This window comes from Acanthaster planci, linkage group LG09 (assembly GCF_054643075.1).
Source record: "Acanthaster planci isolate LZ-2023a linkage group LG09, COTS_SCS, whole genome shotgun sequence".
NCBI lineage: Eukaryota > Metazoa > Echinodermata > Asteroidea > Valvatida > Acanthasteridae > Acanthaster > Acanthaster planci.
Genome location: NC_141785.1, coordinates 20382596 through 20400313, shown reverse-complemented (window position 1 = coordinate 20400313; position 17718 = coordinate 20382596). Strand labels below are relative to the sequence as shown.

The window sequence follows — 17718 nt, the reverse complement described above, 5'->3', positions numbered from 1 at the left end:
CAAGGTAAGAAAGTCTGATTATGACCTGTCAACGATTGGAATCTGCACAGTGGTTGTGCACAGCATGAAGGTAACAATTTAAAATGGTTAAAAAAAGTCCAATAGGACGTCCCAGGATGTTATTAGGACAAGTGCATTTCCATGGTTACCCACAGCCCATCTTGTCTCTGTGACGCATGTGAATCCATGAGTCATGTGTCAGCCTAGAGCAATACATCATGAATGTGCAGCCGCAGCTGGGATCAGTTACATCACGGTTCCTCAGATTATAATTTAGGAATGTTAATGTTGGGCATACATGCACTCCATGTATGAGGGGGAAAATGTAATTACAGATACTTTTGGCTGAGTCCACAAAACTTAAAATTTAGGGAAAACTTTTAAAATGCTCCACCATTTTCTCACAACCTTCTACACTTCCAAAACAAACCAAAAGCAATCTTAAATAATGTTGGAGGGAAATATTTATTGTATTTCAAACTGGATTACATCTAAAACTGCATCACTAAAACTAAACACAAGTCACAGGAGTACCCCTGATCCTGTTGGCAAATTTTAAATAATAAACTAAGTTCTAGTTGAAACCCACATTTTTGAACGAGTTCCTTTCTAAACTGCACTGAACACAATTGTTTTCTCAAGAACTGTTCAAAATTGCAGTCAAAGTTAACATTCGGCTTCAAATTTTTGAGATGTGGTGATATGCTTATACGCTACTAAGGCACCAAGTCAAAATAGAAACGGTTCATGAAGTGGGAAACGATACATAAACGATAAGCTCCTTACCCGCTTCAGAGTAAAGCGGGCAACGATAGGGAGTCACTAGCTAAATGCTTGTGGTTTGATGAACACCACTCCTGGGTGATGTTTTCTAACAATAGAGAGCTTTAAGGATTACACTCCATTGTGGCTGGTGGTTGAGTCATTAGAGCTGTTTATCAACAGCTGGGACCCCAGCCCATTGATATGTCAACAATTTTTTTGGGGGGGTTAAGGATGGGTTTATACTACCGTTTAAATGGATAAGGATTTTTTTCTTCAGTTTGCCACGCTACCCATACCAACATTAGTGGACTTTTCTTATTTCACATTTTAGATTGATTTTGAAGTCCCGTGATTGTTGCATCTATAATCTTCTCCATTTACTCTATTGTCTAATCCAATTATTGACAAATCTGTGATGTGGAAATCACTGCCTGACAGTGCTAGATTTTGGGAAAGAAAACTACAGATCTTAATTCAGTGACACGAGACTTAGTGATGCACATAGGCCCGCTGACTCTGATGGAGTTAGACTTTTGTTAAGAGATTAATTGCTTCCCCTTCTGAATAAGCTGTGCTAAGCCTGTGGATGAGCTGGCCCAATTTACATAACAAAGCCGATGCACAATAACCATTCATGGTAAGCTGGGAGTCAGGGCTTTTGTACCAAGGTGGGGGAGATGGTAGTATGCATCAAAGGGGTTGCCGCATAGCCAATTCTCTTTCGGGAAACGGTGTCTTGCAACCATTACCCACTTGCAGTTGAATCGGGCAACGGTTTGAAAGTGGATTAAGGGCAACCATTTCCCGCTTGGTCAACCGTTTCTATTTTGACTTGGCGCCTAAGGCATATGCTGTACAAAGCCTTTGGCGTTGCCATCAATTTTCAAAAACATTAGGACCAGTAACTGACTTATCTATCCATGCTGTTTTTCTACCACATGCCCAAATAAACACCCAGAAAAGCTGAAATTACTGTTTCCCTTCTTATCTAATACACAGCAGACATCCAATAAGTCACTGACCTGGTACTGTATAACAAAAGAATGGGCTCAGGTAAAGCAAAATTAGCATTAAACCCCTCTGCACAATACAATTAGCATACAAAACATTCTGTCTGAATAGGCCCTCCAACATGGACCTTGCCCATTGGTGGAAACCAAAGCAGTGGGAGGGGTGTGGAGGGGGTGTGTTGTGTTCTTATCCAATATTGTCAAGGACCAGATTCCCTTTGATAAAGGTGGCAGTGGAGAGAGGCCTATGGGCGCTAACTTATCAAAGGCAAGGACAGCTTGTTTGGGACATGTTGGGGCCTGAGGGTAGGGAGAGTTGCACAATAGTAATACAATGCTTATCAGCTGATTGCGTGCACTTTTACATCTGGCATTAGGGTCACCCACGGAGGTCACCTGTACTGAGTCAGGCTATTCAGAATGGCTCAACAACATTTCTAGCCTATCAGGGTGCAGACCACTAATTCAAGTGAGAATTTCTGGCCAGCTCATTAGCATTAAAAGTGCTCCCACAGTATCTTTTGAAAAACCAGATTGTTTGGCCCCCAAAATGGTGAGATTGTGTAAATCGCTGCCAGGATGAACTCCCTGGGTCTTTGAGCTAAAATGGCTAAAAACTACAGTTGAAAAATGGTCGTACGTGCCCGAGAAAGTTGAGGATTGCCACTTGAAAAATGGCTGCAATCAGACTTCGGAAAAATCACTTGTCGGGGGGGGTGATTTTGTTTTGTGGGAATAATTAAAAATGTAATTCGTTAACCCCCAAAACAACTGAAAAGAAATTGAAAGATTAGGGACTAGGCAATAATTTAATTTGTGTTTCTGAAATCTCAGGGATGTTGGCGTGCATGCTATTGGGCCCTGAACGGTGCTGATTTTACACTGTTTTCAATGGGGCTTGAATTAGTGGACTGGACCCATCAGGTCTGTGGGTTGAAAAGGTGTACAGACCAGTACAGTCCACTAATTCAAGCCTCATTGAAAACAGTAAAATTTAAACATGACTAAACATTTCTTCAAATATATCATAGGAACCAAAACCATTATGCAGACAAATTTTTGTCCCTATAACATGGTTTTAATATTCCTTACAAAAGTTACTGTCACCTTAGTATGGGGAAGGCCTACCTACAGGGAGTACGTAAAATCATATTAAAATCGGAGGATTGAGGACAGTGAGAGTAACTTAATTCCATGTAATTTAAACTGACGCACATACATGTACTGGGGGTACATAGGTAGGTTCTCCACTGCCTTTTCAAATTCTTGTTTACCTCACTGTTCAAAACAAATTGGGCACATCTGTTCGCACCATTTAAATGGAGCACAAGATACGATTTAGAGGCACGCTTTTTCAGAGACATAATTCTTGTAAGGTCAATGGGATTTCCGAATGACGTCAGTAGAGGGGGCTAGTCACAGCAAGTGAATGACCTTCTATAATTCATAAGAGTACCTACATGTATGTTGCCTACCAGCATGGGGTGTCAAAATACTGTTAGCCCCAAGGGGCTCATGTTAAGGTCGTGGGATTTGCAAATCCCAGACAACTATTATGTTTGGGAGCATTTCTATATTGTTGGTATCAGGGACCCAACTTCTACACGTTTACATTACCAACCGTAATCAACACTGAGCAGGTGTACTGTGGCTGTATGGCTTTGTTGTCGATCATGATGCATTCATCTCTATAGCTTGTAAGTGATAGTGAGCACTTCATAGCGAGAGAATGAGTTAGAACTTTTGAAGAGTAAGTCTGAAATAAGCAGACATCTTCACATTCACAGAATATTGAGGCATATTTGACAAGGGGCTGCTCAGCAATTAACATATGAAGAGCAAGATGGCAAGAGTGTGAGATTTTGTGACAAGTGTTTGTTGTTTTTCTTTCTTTTTATACAAAACACTTCCTACATACATCATTCTTTGCAATTCAACTTTACATTAGATAATTGTCCCATTTTTATTACTTTTTCTGGGACTGAAACTCTTGTGGAGGACAATAAACTCAACCCTTATGGCAATTCTTCGGGAGTATTTTCCCACACATTGCTGATTTAACTCACAGTGGCAGTTCTGTGAATTGATCAGCTTGAGCTGGGTCTCCAAACGAAGTGCCTTGAACAAAGTTTTAACAGAAGAACTGTTGCTCTTTCAACAGTAGTGCTAAAATGCAAAGCAGATTTTTTTTTTAAAAAGAGGTCAACGTCAACAGTTTAACAGCAACAATCACTTTTCATCTGGAATGCATCATTGGGAAAAAGGAAAGAAAAGCTCTCTTTACTTGGAAAAAGAGGTGGTAACTTGTAAATAAAAAACTTATTCACCAATCATAGAGGAGGAATGACTACCAGCTGTTTTTGTTTGTTTGTGTTCTGTTTTGTTTTCTGTTGTTCTTGGACTTTTACCTGAGAAGTTTGTTGACAAGCCAGAGGATTATTGTTCCATTCACAAGGACTCTGGCCTAGACCTTTTGAGCGGCCATCAACCTGGGATGAAACGTGCTCTGAGAGCCAGTTAGTTATGCAAGGATTAAAAAAAAAACAAATAATTGCCAGTGGCTACTAAGTGGGTTGGGCCAAGTCCAAGTTCAGCTGTGACGGAACCCCAGTGAAAATCATGTAAGACCTTAACCTTGGTCTTTCAACGAAAGGAGCAAGGCCTGCACGCGAGGGGGGCGGGGTATTGTGTTGCCCCAACAAGCTGCCCAGAGAGTCCATGGTATTTGTTGTCTTTGGACTTGTTGGAAAGGATGCAGAGCTAATGGGGTGGAAGAAACTACGTCACTACTGACTGAGTCTCATTCCTGTTTGTTGCAAAGCTTGCTGATGGCAATTCTCTGGCATCACATAAAGGTTCCTGGTGCTTTGACTCAGAATGAACTTTTCTTTTGTGAGTCAAAGTCCAAGTTTACATTCAAATTAATCAATCTTTTGAATAGGACTGAGATTAAGAATAGCCTTAGAGTAACATGAGACCACGAAACAGTTGATAACTCTGATAACCAAGAATGTACAGATACCAAAACTTTCAGTTTGATAAATTGATTGAACAAATATTTCAACCATGCACACCAGGTATGTAAGATCTTGTAAGAGTAAAATAAAAAGCAAATTATTCACCAAAACCTCAAACAAAAAAAAAGAAATCAAATGATTCATTGTTCTACGAAAACTCCTTCAGTCCTCGTCAGAATCCTCTGCAACTATCCCAGAATCCTCTGCAACTATCCCACCTCCATCGCTACCACTAGCCTCTGTCATCACTTGCATTGTGCACAAAAGATGCTTCCATGTACAATGTACACCTAAGTAATAGTACAAAGTCGTCTTCAACAAAGTGCTTCCCAAACACATTGACACTGTTATCCCTTCTGCATCTAAGACACATCAGATTACTGCCTGTTTTCTGCTTGACCTGTTTTTTCCATACAAGGACATGCTTTTAAGTACTGTCCTTGTAAAATGTACCTTTGTGACCTGTTTAACATTATTCTAAGTTTCTTTTTGCCATTTCCATTATAAGGACATTTCCATACTTTTTCATTTTTTGCTCAAGGCAAATTTGTATCCCCGTGATCAAAATTATGATGTCATTCCACATCCACAAGAAAACCCTCAAATCTACGATTACACTTACTACAATCTATAATCCTATGTTAAGTCACTGACAGGCAAAGCTAATGTACATTCAGTCGCTGACAGGCAAAACTAATGTTCTGTACATTCAGTCGCTGACAGGCAAAACTAATGTACAATGTACATTCAGTCGCTGACAGGCAAAACTAATGTTCATTCAGTCGCTGACAGGCAAGAAAGAGGACATGTACTTTGAAGCAAAATTTGGAGGATATGGGTAATTGGGCAAGCTGCATGGTTCAATAAAAACTGACTTTAAAATTGGGTGTGAAAGTAGAAGTTATGTTTAAACATGACAAACAGTAAGAATCTATTGCGATGTAAACACGATGCACAGCAAGTGAATTTTGAAACAATATTCCCCACTCTTTGACCTCCCATGAGACTCCATTTTGTAATTCTTCTCATGGAAACAAAGTGTTTTAGTGCCTGACTTTCACAAAACAATCTTTTAGTTTTACCCTTGTTTGTAGCAATGTGTAAGAAAATTTGACAAAATTTTTCAAATTCTTCAGCATCATATTCACAAAATACACAAAAACTATTCCCCCCTCAAAAAAGGACACCAAAAAATAACGATTTTTCTAATTGAAAAAACAATCAGCAAAAGATGGTACATGAATTACATCCAGCATACTATTATCCTGTTCTGCTTTCTCATTAATCATGTCTGTACCAAAAAAAAACAATTCCACCCAAATGACATTTGACTTGACCACCCTGACACGGTCATGTTTCGAACAATAGATCATGTAAATTTCAAGAAAAGAGCTGCAATGTATACAGATGCATGGTTGTTCCAACAGCTATGCCTGAACGGATATTGTTACAATCATTTCTGAGGCAAGCTTGTTTTAGACCAAAAGGCTGAACAATCTTGGTCTAATATTTCACTTTCTATTGTCCAGAGATTGTAATGCGGACATCTGATTCTTCTAAACTTGTTCACCTGATCTTTATTTCCACTCAACACAAGCACAGAAGGCATTACGTGTGAAGTTACTTTGAGAAAGGATAATTCGATATGGTCTGATCCACAGCAATGATGATGTCAACATGCTGTTAATCTGATTGGCTCAGTGTCCTCGGGAGATACCCCATCAACCAACCACAGCCAGTCTTGTTTACAGAGTTTCTTAAAAAGCTGAATCAGCCAACCATTGGCAGCCAACTATAGATTCAAGGGACATAATCATCTACAAAGATCTTTATCCTTGAAATCCCTTCATTCCACATTCTTGGCAATTAATCCACTCTGTGTTCTCAGCAGGCTAGTTTCAGTAACTTATATTTTTCCTTCTTTTTTCAACCTTGCTTAATTGGATCAACCTCCCAGGGGCCCCGAAGAATTTCTTAGAAATGGTCAACAACAATTCTCTTGATTAGACAGAAATGAGTGTAAGCTGTTCCCTACAGGTTTATTTTGTAGTTACACTTTTCAAGTTCAAGGGTGGATTTTTCACAGTAGTCACTTAGATTTACTAACTACGCTTGGTTACAAATCCTTTTTCAAAACTAGAATGATAGATTCCAAGCACTCAAAAATTGAGAAATACGAGCAGATATAGAGGGTGAGAGTCTAATACCAAAAGGAGGGGCGAAAAAGGATCTTTTAGCAGTACTAAAGCCACTCACAAAATAAGAATATCTTTTTAAAAATCTTCTTTTTTATGTAGAATAATCCTGAAACTTTAACAAAGAATTTTTTAATTGAGCACTTGTGACATCATCGATTTTATTTGACGACGAAGACAAGATCTGATCTCAAAGTAGATACATCTTACGGTGAACTTGAGCACTACAAATTTTTTTTATGTGTATGTTATCTAAACAATGCCTGTATGATCTCTCTTTTTCTTAAAATGACAACAAATTTTGTAATATTTACACCGAGTAATTGGTGTAATGATATTAAAATTGGATGCTTATTTAATGGTAATTGTAAATAGGTCTTTGATATCTAACTTTTCCATTTGTTTGTACAGAGCTTACACAATTATGAAGCCATTGTTCCTGGTGATAAGGTCAAGCTTCCGGATAACGTTTCATTTGCATGAATTATTTTTGGAGGTCTGGATTTTGCAATATGAGACTGGTATTTCTCAACCTTATGTGCATTCAACAATGTACAAGTGTACATGCTGTAAGCACTACAAAACGAGGAAAGCAAATATGCACAGGGAACGGCACGTCAACATCTACAATATTTCACCTGGATTTTTGAACACTGACTCATCTCTCAACATTGTGGGATTTCCTAACAGAGTCACCGTTGCTCATAAATTATTCATTATATCATATGATTTCATGACATTTTAGTGACAGCCTGACAAGACCATCAATCCAAAGTCATAGGATTGATGGGCAAGAATTTTAAAATCCCCCAAATCCAATTGAGTTCCATCAACTAAACTGGGCATCCAACGATTGTGGAAAGATAGTCCTGAGTTTTGAATTCATTCAAAACCTGGAGGCCAGTTTGGATGGACTAAGATTATGTGCACTAAATCAAAAAGTTTGTGCTAGTGAAATGTTTTAAAAAACTTGTCGGTGAAGAAGCCACTTTGTAAGCTCAATGTCACACAGTGCGCTTTATGGTCATGTGTATGTAAAGTCTTGTGTTAAGATTCAGATCAAAGGTATATTTACTTTGTGCATTAAAAGCCTCTTTAGATGACAGAAGTACACAGACCAAGGACTTTGAAATTTCCAATAACAATGAACCCAAAATATCCACTGAAAAACCAAACACTGCCTGATAATTTTCCAAAAGATCCTGAAATCACAATACCAAGATTTTGTCCTAAGTTTTGTTATTCAGCAGTGGGTGAGCTACGCCTCTTGTGAAGGCCAACAACTGTAAAGTATCTTCCCACTTTGCTGAAATTCCTAACAGTAAAAACGTATCAGATTTCCTTTACACTGTAGAACTTTCAGGTGCTTATCAGTCAGAAAGAAAATGTTTTCAATTTGTTTCCCTTGTCGATTTGGTTGCTGGGAAGCAGTGACACTAAATAAGTTTGATACAATCATTGTTTGGGACAAAAAAGTTTACCTCTGACCAGAACTTCCTGAATTACATCAGCAAGATTTCACCACTGATCAAGACTGCCTGGACTGAGCAGCCTGTAGCCACAAATAACACCATGCTCAAGAAATTAAGTCCATGTTAACCCTCAGACACATGATGCTGAAGTATTTTGCTAGTATTTGAAAGGCACATCTATGTGCCAAGTATAGTCAGGAGATGGTACAGTGGATGACTATCGAAGTGCCTCCTCTCCCGCCCATGACCTTCACCTTCAGAAAATCCTTTCCCATTTCCTGCACAGCTGAGTAAGATGACGAGTTACATTACGATAACCATCATCAGTTTTGAGAACAGTCCTTTGACCCAGAGATTGTCACTTCCAATATTAAGTGTTAAACTGTTGACTGACAAGTGAAAAGTTTACATTTATTTCCTTTTTTGAACTGATGTAGCATGACAAATGGGGTATTAAGTTCTTAGATTTCAGATGATTAGATTGGACCTCTTGACTGGGATGGGTGATGGTAGTCATGAAGTCACCCAATTTATTCTTGACGAGTCAACGTCCCTGTCTAAATACTGCCCCAAAAATGTTACATACAGACCTGGTAAAACAGATACATATGAAACTAAACAATTTTAGGATTTTTTTGTTTCTAACAACATAACTTTTTCAAGCTCCATTACTTGATCTAAAGTATCTACCATAAATACATACATGCTTATCAATACATGTGATGTCTATATACAGGATGTGGCAATGTTCATCACGGTAGCTATGGTTACAGCAGCTCCCAATGTCCCAGAGGCACCATTCCATGCAAATATAACTTCCGGAATTAGAATCCTTGTAGAGACAATGCTTTCTTCTCGTGTACTAAAATACTCGGGTGTGAAGCGCTGTTTTCAAAATGCTCCCGTTTTTAGCCAGAGTCACTTGCCTGGATTGAAATTTCAACCGCATGTCCCTTATATAAATACTTCCGTTTTCTACAGACAATTGCACACTGAAAATTCCTCCTTGTTGAATTATTTCCCAAAACCAATTTTGTTAAATCCTTGAAGAGACCTTAACACCTGCAGAATTTCCCTGTGGAGACCTTTTCAACCTATTGTCCTGGGTCTCCACTAGGCAACACATTTCAGAACAAAGCAATTAGTGCGTCACAGACTCTCATTGTTTGCTTTGAAACCAGTTGGAATTTACGTTGGACAAATGATCTACATGCCAAATGGGAAAATGGCCTAACCTAATGCCTGCGTGGATTAACACTACAGAAAATATGATTTCACCAATCTGAGAAACAATCCATCATTCAAAGATCACCGGATATGGCTGGCATTTTACAGCCAAAGTCAAAACCCCACCAGACAAACAAGTTTTTCCTGAATTCGCCAAACAATTCTTGGTTGAAGCTCTTATGACATGGACAATGACCCACAGCCTTGCTTTCCAAAATTAGCCAAGAAACGGATGATGAAATTCCTGAACTGTTCACCTAGCCCTACCTCCCTATGGTCACACACAATGGCAGGAAACATTAACTGACCACAACAGGAAACTCAACCATGGTGTGATTTACCCAGCCCTATAAGCCTTGTTTCTATCAAAGTTAGCTTTTCAGTACCTGCCGCCAAGAACTTTCTACTAACACATCAATAGAGGGCAGCATATCACATACACATGATTGACTTAAGTCCTTACATTATATGTTATGTACAACTTTTTTCACTACCAACATAACAGGAAAACTTCTGATTAAACCTTTTGCTGCTTAAACTGTTTTAACTTCAAAAGTTCCATTTTTGCAGGATTCTGAAGAGGTAAACGAAGTGACGGTTGGCAAATAAAAATCTTGAATTAAAAATCTGGTAAAAACACAATCGAATTGTTAGGGAAACTACAGACTGCCAGAATACTCCTCCCTGTTTTGCTTGTTTCTCCAATGTTTTGAGGAAGAAATGTACCAGGATACTGATTTCCAAAACACTGTCCCACTGCTGTATCAACTCAAGATAATTTGACACTCTACTAGCGATCAAAAGCTAAAACATGGCAGTTGTACAAGTAAATTGTTCACTGGTTGAGTCTTCCGACATTTTCTTGTTTCACAAGCAGAAATTGCCTTTTAACTTAATCACTAGAAGAGATAAACATAATCACCGCGGTGGATGCGCGTCAAGGAGGCCATCCACATCCGCCTGAATAGACACAACATCAACAGAGACAGCGGCATCGACATCCCCGGTTTCTGGCTCCCCACCATCCGCCAACACAACCACCGGAGCACCGGAGCGCAACGGAGCCATACCGAGGACACGCCCCTTCACGCCCATGAAGTGGAGCGGGCGACACCCGCTGAGGTCACCTGTACTGCGTCCGCAATACACGGCGGGGGACACGCGGAGGACGCGGTCCGGCGGTATATAGCAGACCCTGCAGCATCCAGACTTCAGTTGCCTGATGAAGGCTAGCAGCACTAGCAGCCGAAACGTCGCTACCAGCAACACGACACCGCGAGTCATCGATTATCTTTTTACTGTAACTTAATCACTGTTCCAATGTCAAAAACATGTGTTTCAAGATCAACAAAATTCATTTTGGTATGTCAGTTTTGGAGTCAAGTTCACGATCTTCAAGGCCAAGGCTGTGTCTGAGTCAGAAGTCTCCAAGGCCAAGGCCAAGACCAAGTCACAGCCATTTGAGGTCAAGGCCACAATATCCAAGACCAAGGTCATAACCGAGTCATTACATCGCGAGGCCAAGGCTTTCAAATATCAGCCTTGAGGCCGGCTTCGAGACCTTCAACACTGCTGTGTGTATACGTCACACGGGCCAAGGATTACACCCACAATCCAACAAATTACTGGCCATCATAAGAAAAGGAAACAAGAGGTATAAACTCACAGAGGGCCAAAACCTTTAGTTTAAAAAAGATCCAAAAAATCAAGATGAGAAATAAATCAAGCTAAATATGATTTTGATAATTTGAGCCCCTACCTCTTCATCCTCATCTTCATCGTCATCATCATCTCCTCCTGATGATGAAGAATCACTGATGTACTCCTTACTCTTATAGTTCCCTCCTGACCCAGCGCTGGATGGCTTCTTAGTTGGGCTGGACGCAGAATCAGATGACTTGGTCTTCTTACTACAAGGAAGAACAAGAATAAAGACACAAAGTTGAGGTATGGTTGGAAATAACAAGGGACATGCATCACGGTGCAATTCCAATGCAATTAAAAGCAGGCAAAATGTTCCTTCGTTTATCTAGGAAACAAAAGCTTTACATCGACAAACACAAGATGGAGAACAGACATTTTACTTTTCAAACTGTTTGAGTCAGGTGAGCACCTAAACCACTGTTAATCATCATCTCAAACTTCTTGAACAAATCTGTAACCTTGTCTCCTTTAATTTTGATCCCTGTTTATTGTTTCCTCATCTTTCACACGTAATAACCCTGGTTGGAATCAAGACAACATATCAATCGCTCTTTGCAGGCTGCCGCCACAGGCATGCAGAGCCTTGAAGTGGCAGCTTGTACAATTGCATCAGAATTGCTTTGTCCAATTGCATGGTACAAAAAAAGCAGCACGCACAAAATTACATAAGCAACATACATCGAGGCTCTGCGTGCCTATGGCGGCAGCGTGCAAAGAACAAATGGTGGTTTGGAATTGTTAAGAGGAGCCCTACAATGGTTTTCCTGTAAAGTTCGCCTTTTGCACCTACATTTACAAATTTCTTCACCGTCTTCTCTAGGAAAGCTTCTTGTCGCTTTTACCAATGTTAAAAGTGAATTTTAGTTTTAAGTGGCTCTTCATTATGAAGAATTGAAATTAAAACATGGAAAAACTGATGATGTGAGCGATGCACTTACGGGGTTGTTTTTTTCTGAAAGGAACCACCTTCTGCTTTCAGTTTGGCCTTGTATTCAGCCATGGCTCTGGTGTAAGCTTCCTTTAACTTAGCGGCCTTCTCCTGCCACTCAGATTTGTCTTCTAGTTTGTTCCACATCTCGCCAGCCTTCTTGGACACCTCGGTCACACTGATGCCTGGGTAACTCTTCTTGATCTCCTCTCTGTGTTCTGTCAGCCAGATCATGTAGGCTGAGCTGGGCCGTCTCGGCATGTTGGGGTCCTTCTCTTTCTTCTCCTTCCGTTTCTTACGTGGTTTTTCCGACTATTTCCAAATTGATAGAAGAATGTCTTGCTTTCAACATCTCTGAATTGAAGTGATTATTAAGTGAACAACTAGGTACAAGAACAGTACTATAACACTAGTCAACTGGACTTACAGTCCACTTCAGAGCTGGAGATGAGTCATAAAGCCGTGAAGTTTTCACGTAAGTCCTGTTGGTCAGTTTCATAATTTGTAATACTGCCAAGTGACCTAGATGAATCAAACTCTCCATCTATTTATGTGTAGGAACGTGGATTAGACTAACTTTAAATTTTCTCCAAAAAGTCAGCAAACCAGGCTTATTACAAGAAGGGACAATAACAAATGTTACATTATCTTCTTGCCTGTACTTCAGTAGAATAAATCAAGCCCATGATTTAAGAAATATGCCTCAGAATAATGGTTCAAACTAAAGGTTTAAGGTTGTCCTTCAGAATGCATGGCCTGTAATGAAAGTTGAACAGTAAGGGTGACGCCCACAGCTTAAAAAAAGACATCCACAAAAATGTGAAAAACCTCCAAACAGGAAATTAAGCATCCAAGCAAAATCTCTGAATTTTTTCTTTCCTTGCAGAGGAGACTCATTGAAGCAAAAGGGTTAATGCTACTTACCACCGTCTTGACTTTCCTTTTTGGTTTACTGTCTCGATGCTTCTTACGTTTCAGTTCTCCCTCCTCAACCTCTGAAGAGCTGGCATCCGATAAGGATGAATCACTGGTGGACGGGTTACTGTCGTATCTAATCCCAGAAACAATTGTGTCAAAACTGGTCAGAAATCTGCTCATTGTGTATCAATTTCATTTACGTATTTCACCACATTTCTCAGGTTTTAGCTGAGAAACTTAAAGAACGGGAAGGATGGGATGTTTAAGATTACCATAACTCATACATATTCATGATTGAAAGTCTATTTTTACTGGTCCAATCAGAGCATGCCTATTGCCGTTTTTTGCTGCTTACAAGGCACAAAGTATACGCAAGGATCCATGCGCAAGTTAAGTACTCATGAAACTGTCACACAAGCCAAGTATTCATGCGTGAGCACAGCCTTAGCTATGCTATATTCACACAAACAGTGGGTGGCACACGTACATGCTGCCTTTCCCTTGTTCCTGATTTGTTACTAACAACTGAACATGTCCGAGGTATGTAGTAAAACAATTACACGTATATATGTACATGTATGTGACCTGTCACCACAAAATGAGCTAAAAGTCAGAATTTTCAAAAACTGAGATATTGGTATTTTTGAATTCAGCAGAAAGAGAGCTTTCCAGCGGTATATAAATGGAACACTTAGGGTAAAAGTATTTAAGGTGACAATGTGGCATTATTCTGGCAGCTTTGCACTTTTTGTTTCAGACATCGTTTCAACATTTCAGACCAGGCACGAATAATGTTATCATCAGAATTGCTAAGAAAATCCTGCAAAATATTTTGAATTAGCCAGGCGACGGATTACTCTTTCCAAATATTAAAAAAACCCAAAACTGACCTCCACTTCAATATGACTTTGAACCCTCAAAAATAGGAAAGAGCAGAATGTGACTTTACACTCATTTTGTTGTGACAGGTCACATATGGAGGTTTATTTTGGTTGGATAGTTCAATATTAGTTCCTGTCAGGAACAACTTTGCCGAGTATCAACACCGCTGGAAGGGTAGATTGGCTATCCACCCTCAAACAAGGCATGACGTGCATGAACATACACATGTATCTTCTAATTTTCTTTTATGAAAATCAGCAATACTCAAGTTGTGAGCAGAGAATGCAAGGCTGTTGCTCTCGCTGTTGGGAATAGATTCAGCAAGGTCAGAAAATTTTTCTTGGAAAATTATTGTCGAATTTTGACCGTTTCAGTAAGAAATCTGGTGAGGTTAAGTAAAGCATCCAATCTCTGATATTTGGTAGTAAAAAATTCTTGTTTTACTTACTCCTCTGCCACATCACTTCCACTGTCTCCAGGTTTGAAATCACTATCTGCCAATCAAAAACAAAACAAGTGATTATTCTTGATGAAGTGCATCAGGATCCTGACTACTGCTGGCCAAGAACAAATCTGTCTTGATAATGTGAAATCGAACAACATGCAGCACCTGGTTTTGGTCATAGTTTGTTGGATTCAGAACTGCACAGCTCAACCACTATGGAGTTTTGCTTCAGTATTACTGCAATGTTGAATCTTGGTGATTCATTTCATTAACTTTGATTATATATACTTAACAGAATGCTTGCCATACTTTTATACTTTTTGGATAATCGTGATTTGGGTAGGACAGTCAGGCACCCGCTTACCTGAGGCATCAGAGTCCATGTCAGCAATGTAATCCTCGTCTGGTTCCCCATCATCTCGTTCCCTCCCTTCAGCTTTCATTTGTTCCAGGTAGGCATCATGGGTATCTTCGTCATCATCACTGTCCACCATATCCTCATAGTTGACTGACTTTCCCTTTGGTGGAAGACAGATTCATAACAAAGAAATTGTTTAAAATCAGGAATATCAGAAAGTAAAGTAGATAGAGCCCTCACAGTGCTGTCACATTTGCTATCAGCAATCTTTGCATCTGTTGGAGAAACAGTTGCCTCCCCTTGATCGCATTCAGAGACAGCAGAAATTTCAACAAATTTTAAAGGAGCAACTAACTTCAAAAACTCAATAAACTGAAAGATCGTTTATAAACGACTTGAGATTTGGACCAGTGTCAGGAAATTTTAATTGAACCTTTGTTTTCAAAAACATAACTTTTTCAGGCCAAAAGTTGACTTACGTCCTTGATGTTGCCACCTCTGTTCTTGACTCTGAGTTTCTTGTTGCTAACGAAGTCAAAGAGAGGACTGTACTCATCCCTTAAAAAAAAAAGTCCAAAAAGAAACTGCATCTGTTAACTTGCAATTCACAGGCAAAATATGAAGCACCTTGACTTGAACATCCTTTTGCCTCTAGATGGCAGGCTTTGGACAGACTCGTTACTTAACCCTGAATAAAAACAACCACAAAGAATCTGATAAGTCTTACTTTTCTATGCTACTGAAGACATAGACATTTCCGTTCCTGGTCTCAATCTCAAAATCAAAGTAGCGAGAGCTACCAGTACCCCGAGCAAAGTTGACGCAAGCGATCTCCTCAAAGCGGATGTGGATGGGGGGTTTGTGGACGTAGATGAATCCCCTCTCCAAGGGGTACAGGAAACCACTGTTGGACCGGTAGGAACAGCTCACAGTCTGTGCTCCGGATCGACTGCAAAGAGAAGAAATCATTTAAACATAAAATAAACAAAGATGAGACATTCCCTCTAAAAAAAAAAACAAGACTGTGCCATGTTCTATTTTTTGTAGATAAAAAGTATTTCTAGTCTGAACATAAGGGTGGGAGATAAGGGAGTGAAAAATCAAAATGCTAGAAATACTTCCCTCGGTATATATCAGGCATGCAAATTGGACGAGGAAATTCCAATCTTTACAAGACTTTGCAGTGTTTTTCCGTTTTTAATGGCAAGAGTGCAAAGTGAAAAACAAGGAAATCAGCCGATCTGAGGAAAAGCGGCATACCTCAAATATCACTTGTTCTGTTTGCCTTAGTCAAAAGTCATCTATGTTTAAATTGATGCACAATATCACTTGTTCTGTTTGCCTTAGTCAAAAGTCATCTATGTTTAAATTGATGCACATTCCAGAATAAACTCGTTGTGATCAATTCATTCTAATCCGCAGGGGAAAAGGCATGGCACACTTTTTGGCCTCAGTATTTCAAAGCGATCTGATAACTGTGAACCTTACAAAGTAGTCTTGCTCGGTGACAGTAATGAGTTTACACTAGATAGAACGGACTCCGGAAGCATGATCTACAGTGCTTATCATGTTACGGGCAAATAGACATGACCACGTTTAGAGACATGTAAAACTGGGTGCCGTTAACTATTGACCACCACCAAAGTTCTGCATCTCAAACGAGAGAGCCTTTACTTCATGGCGAGCTAAGGTGCTTTCTGGAACACTGTCTCACCCTGTGAAGGATCCAGGAATAGTAATCTTCCGTGCTGATAGTGACTTCATCAACCGACTGACGATCTCAAACGATGGCCCCGTCATGTGCTTCTGTAACTTCCCCTTGTATTTCTCCTCAATCTCCTCTCTGAAGACAAAATACAATCAATTTAACCCATTAGTCTTTAAAAATTACAACCTATGACACATTAAACATGACCTCAATCAATTCTCATCTTTTGAAAGCTCAAGGCTGATTATTGATATATCTGTTCCAATGTTTTGCCTGAGATCACACCATCAAACAGAACATTATAGTCCACCATGGGCAGTAAAGAGAGCCTTTTAATCCACAATCACACAGAATTTTATTAACTCAGAGGCTTTGCAGGCATTTATTTCAGCAGGGATTTTAAAAAAGGGCTTATTCTGCTGCTGAAGGAAACAAATGAGGAATGTTTCAAAATGTGCCATAGAAAGAACAATTCCATTTTGTAGCAGACATAAAGATCTATTCCATGAAGCCAAGCAGAATGGAGCATTCCATTTGCCATCTCATGAAACTAGCCTCTGCACTCCCAAACAAGCATTTTTGTCCAATATACCACATCTTTGTGTGTTTCTAAATGCTCTGTTACTCCCATTTGTGAATTGGATTATTAGTATAACTCTATTCAGTTTGTGAGCACATCCCTTCGATGAGAAGCCCATCTTGGAACATAAGCCTTCTTACTCAGTGAGGTTGAGGTCCAGTGACATATCATCTTCCTTGTTGAAGCTCAGGATGAGAAAATGATATCTGGTCTGGCCCTGTACGATGGGTGGATCCAGACTGATCTGCCAAAGGGAAAGATTGCAATATTCCAAATTTGGTAACTTAAACCTCATTATCTCTGACAACCACCAGCGAGTCCTTCAACAGTCCAGAGCAATTTCCATACTTGAATGACTGACGCTGACATGTTGCACTGATGGACTAGGAGATGAGTAGAGCAGCTACTCTGATTCAATACGCAAAACTCTGCCAACACTCCTTAATGACTTCCTGTTAAAAATATTGCCCTTTGGTGAGAAAGTTAAAGACTTCAAGGTTTATAAACTT

General features: G+C 39.6%; 1 protein-coding gene across 1 annotated transcript in view; it reads right to left on the bottom strand.

Annotated features, from left to right (window-relative positions):
• ssrp1 (structure specific recognition protein 1) overlaps positions 1 to 17718 on the bottom strand; it is a 28099-nt gene that overhangs the window by 6642 nt on the left and 3739 nt on the right. Inside the window, exons 7-15 of the mRNA XM_022246440.2 lie at positions 17350 to 17453; positions 16636 to 16764; positions 15649 to 15870; positions 15401 to 15479; positions 14928 to 15081; positions 14567 to 14612; positions 13243 to 13369; positions 12329 to 12630; positions 11446 to 11596 (exon numbers count right to left, since the gene is read on the bottom strand). Of these exons, the coding sequence (XP_022102132.1) occupies positions 11446 to 11596; positions 12329 to 12630; positions 13243 to 13369; positions 14567 to 14612; positions 14928 to 15081; positions 15401 to 15479; positions 15649 to 15870; positions 16636 to 16764; positions 17350 to 17453 (1314 nt within the window). The remainder of the gene's footprint in view (positions 1 to 11445; positions 11597 to 12328; positions 12631 to 13242; positions 13370 to 14566; positions 14613 to 14927; positions 15082 to 15400; positions 15480 to 15648; positions 15871 to 16635; positions 16765 to 17349; positions 17454 to 17718) is intronic.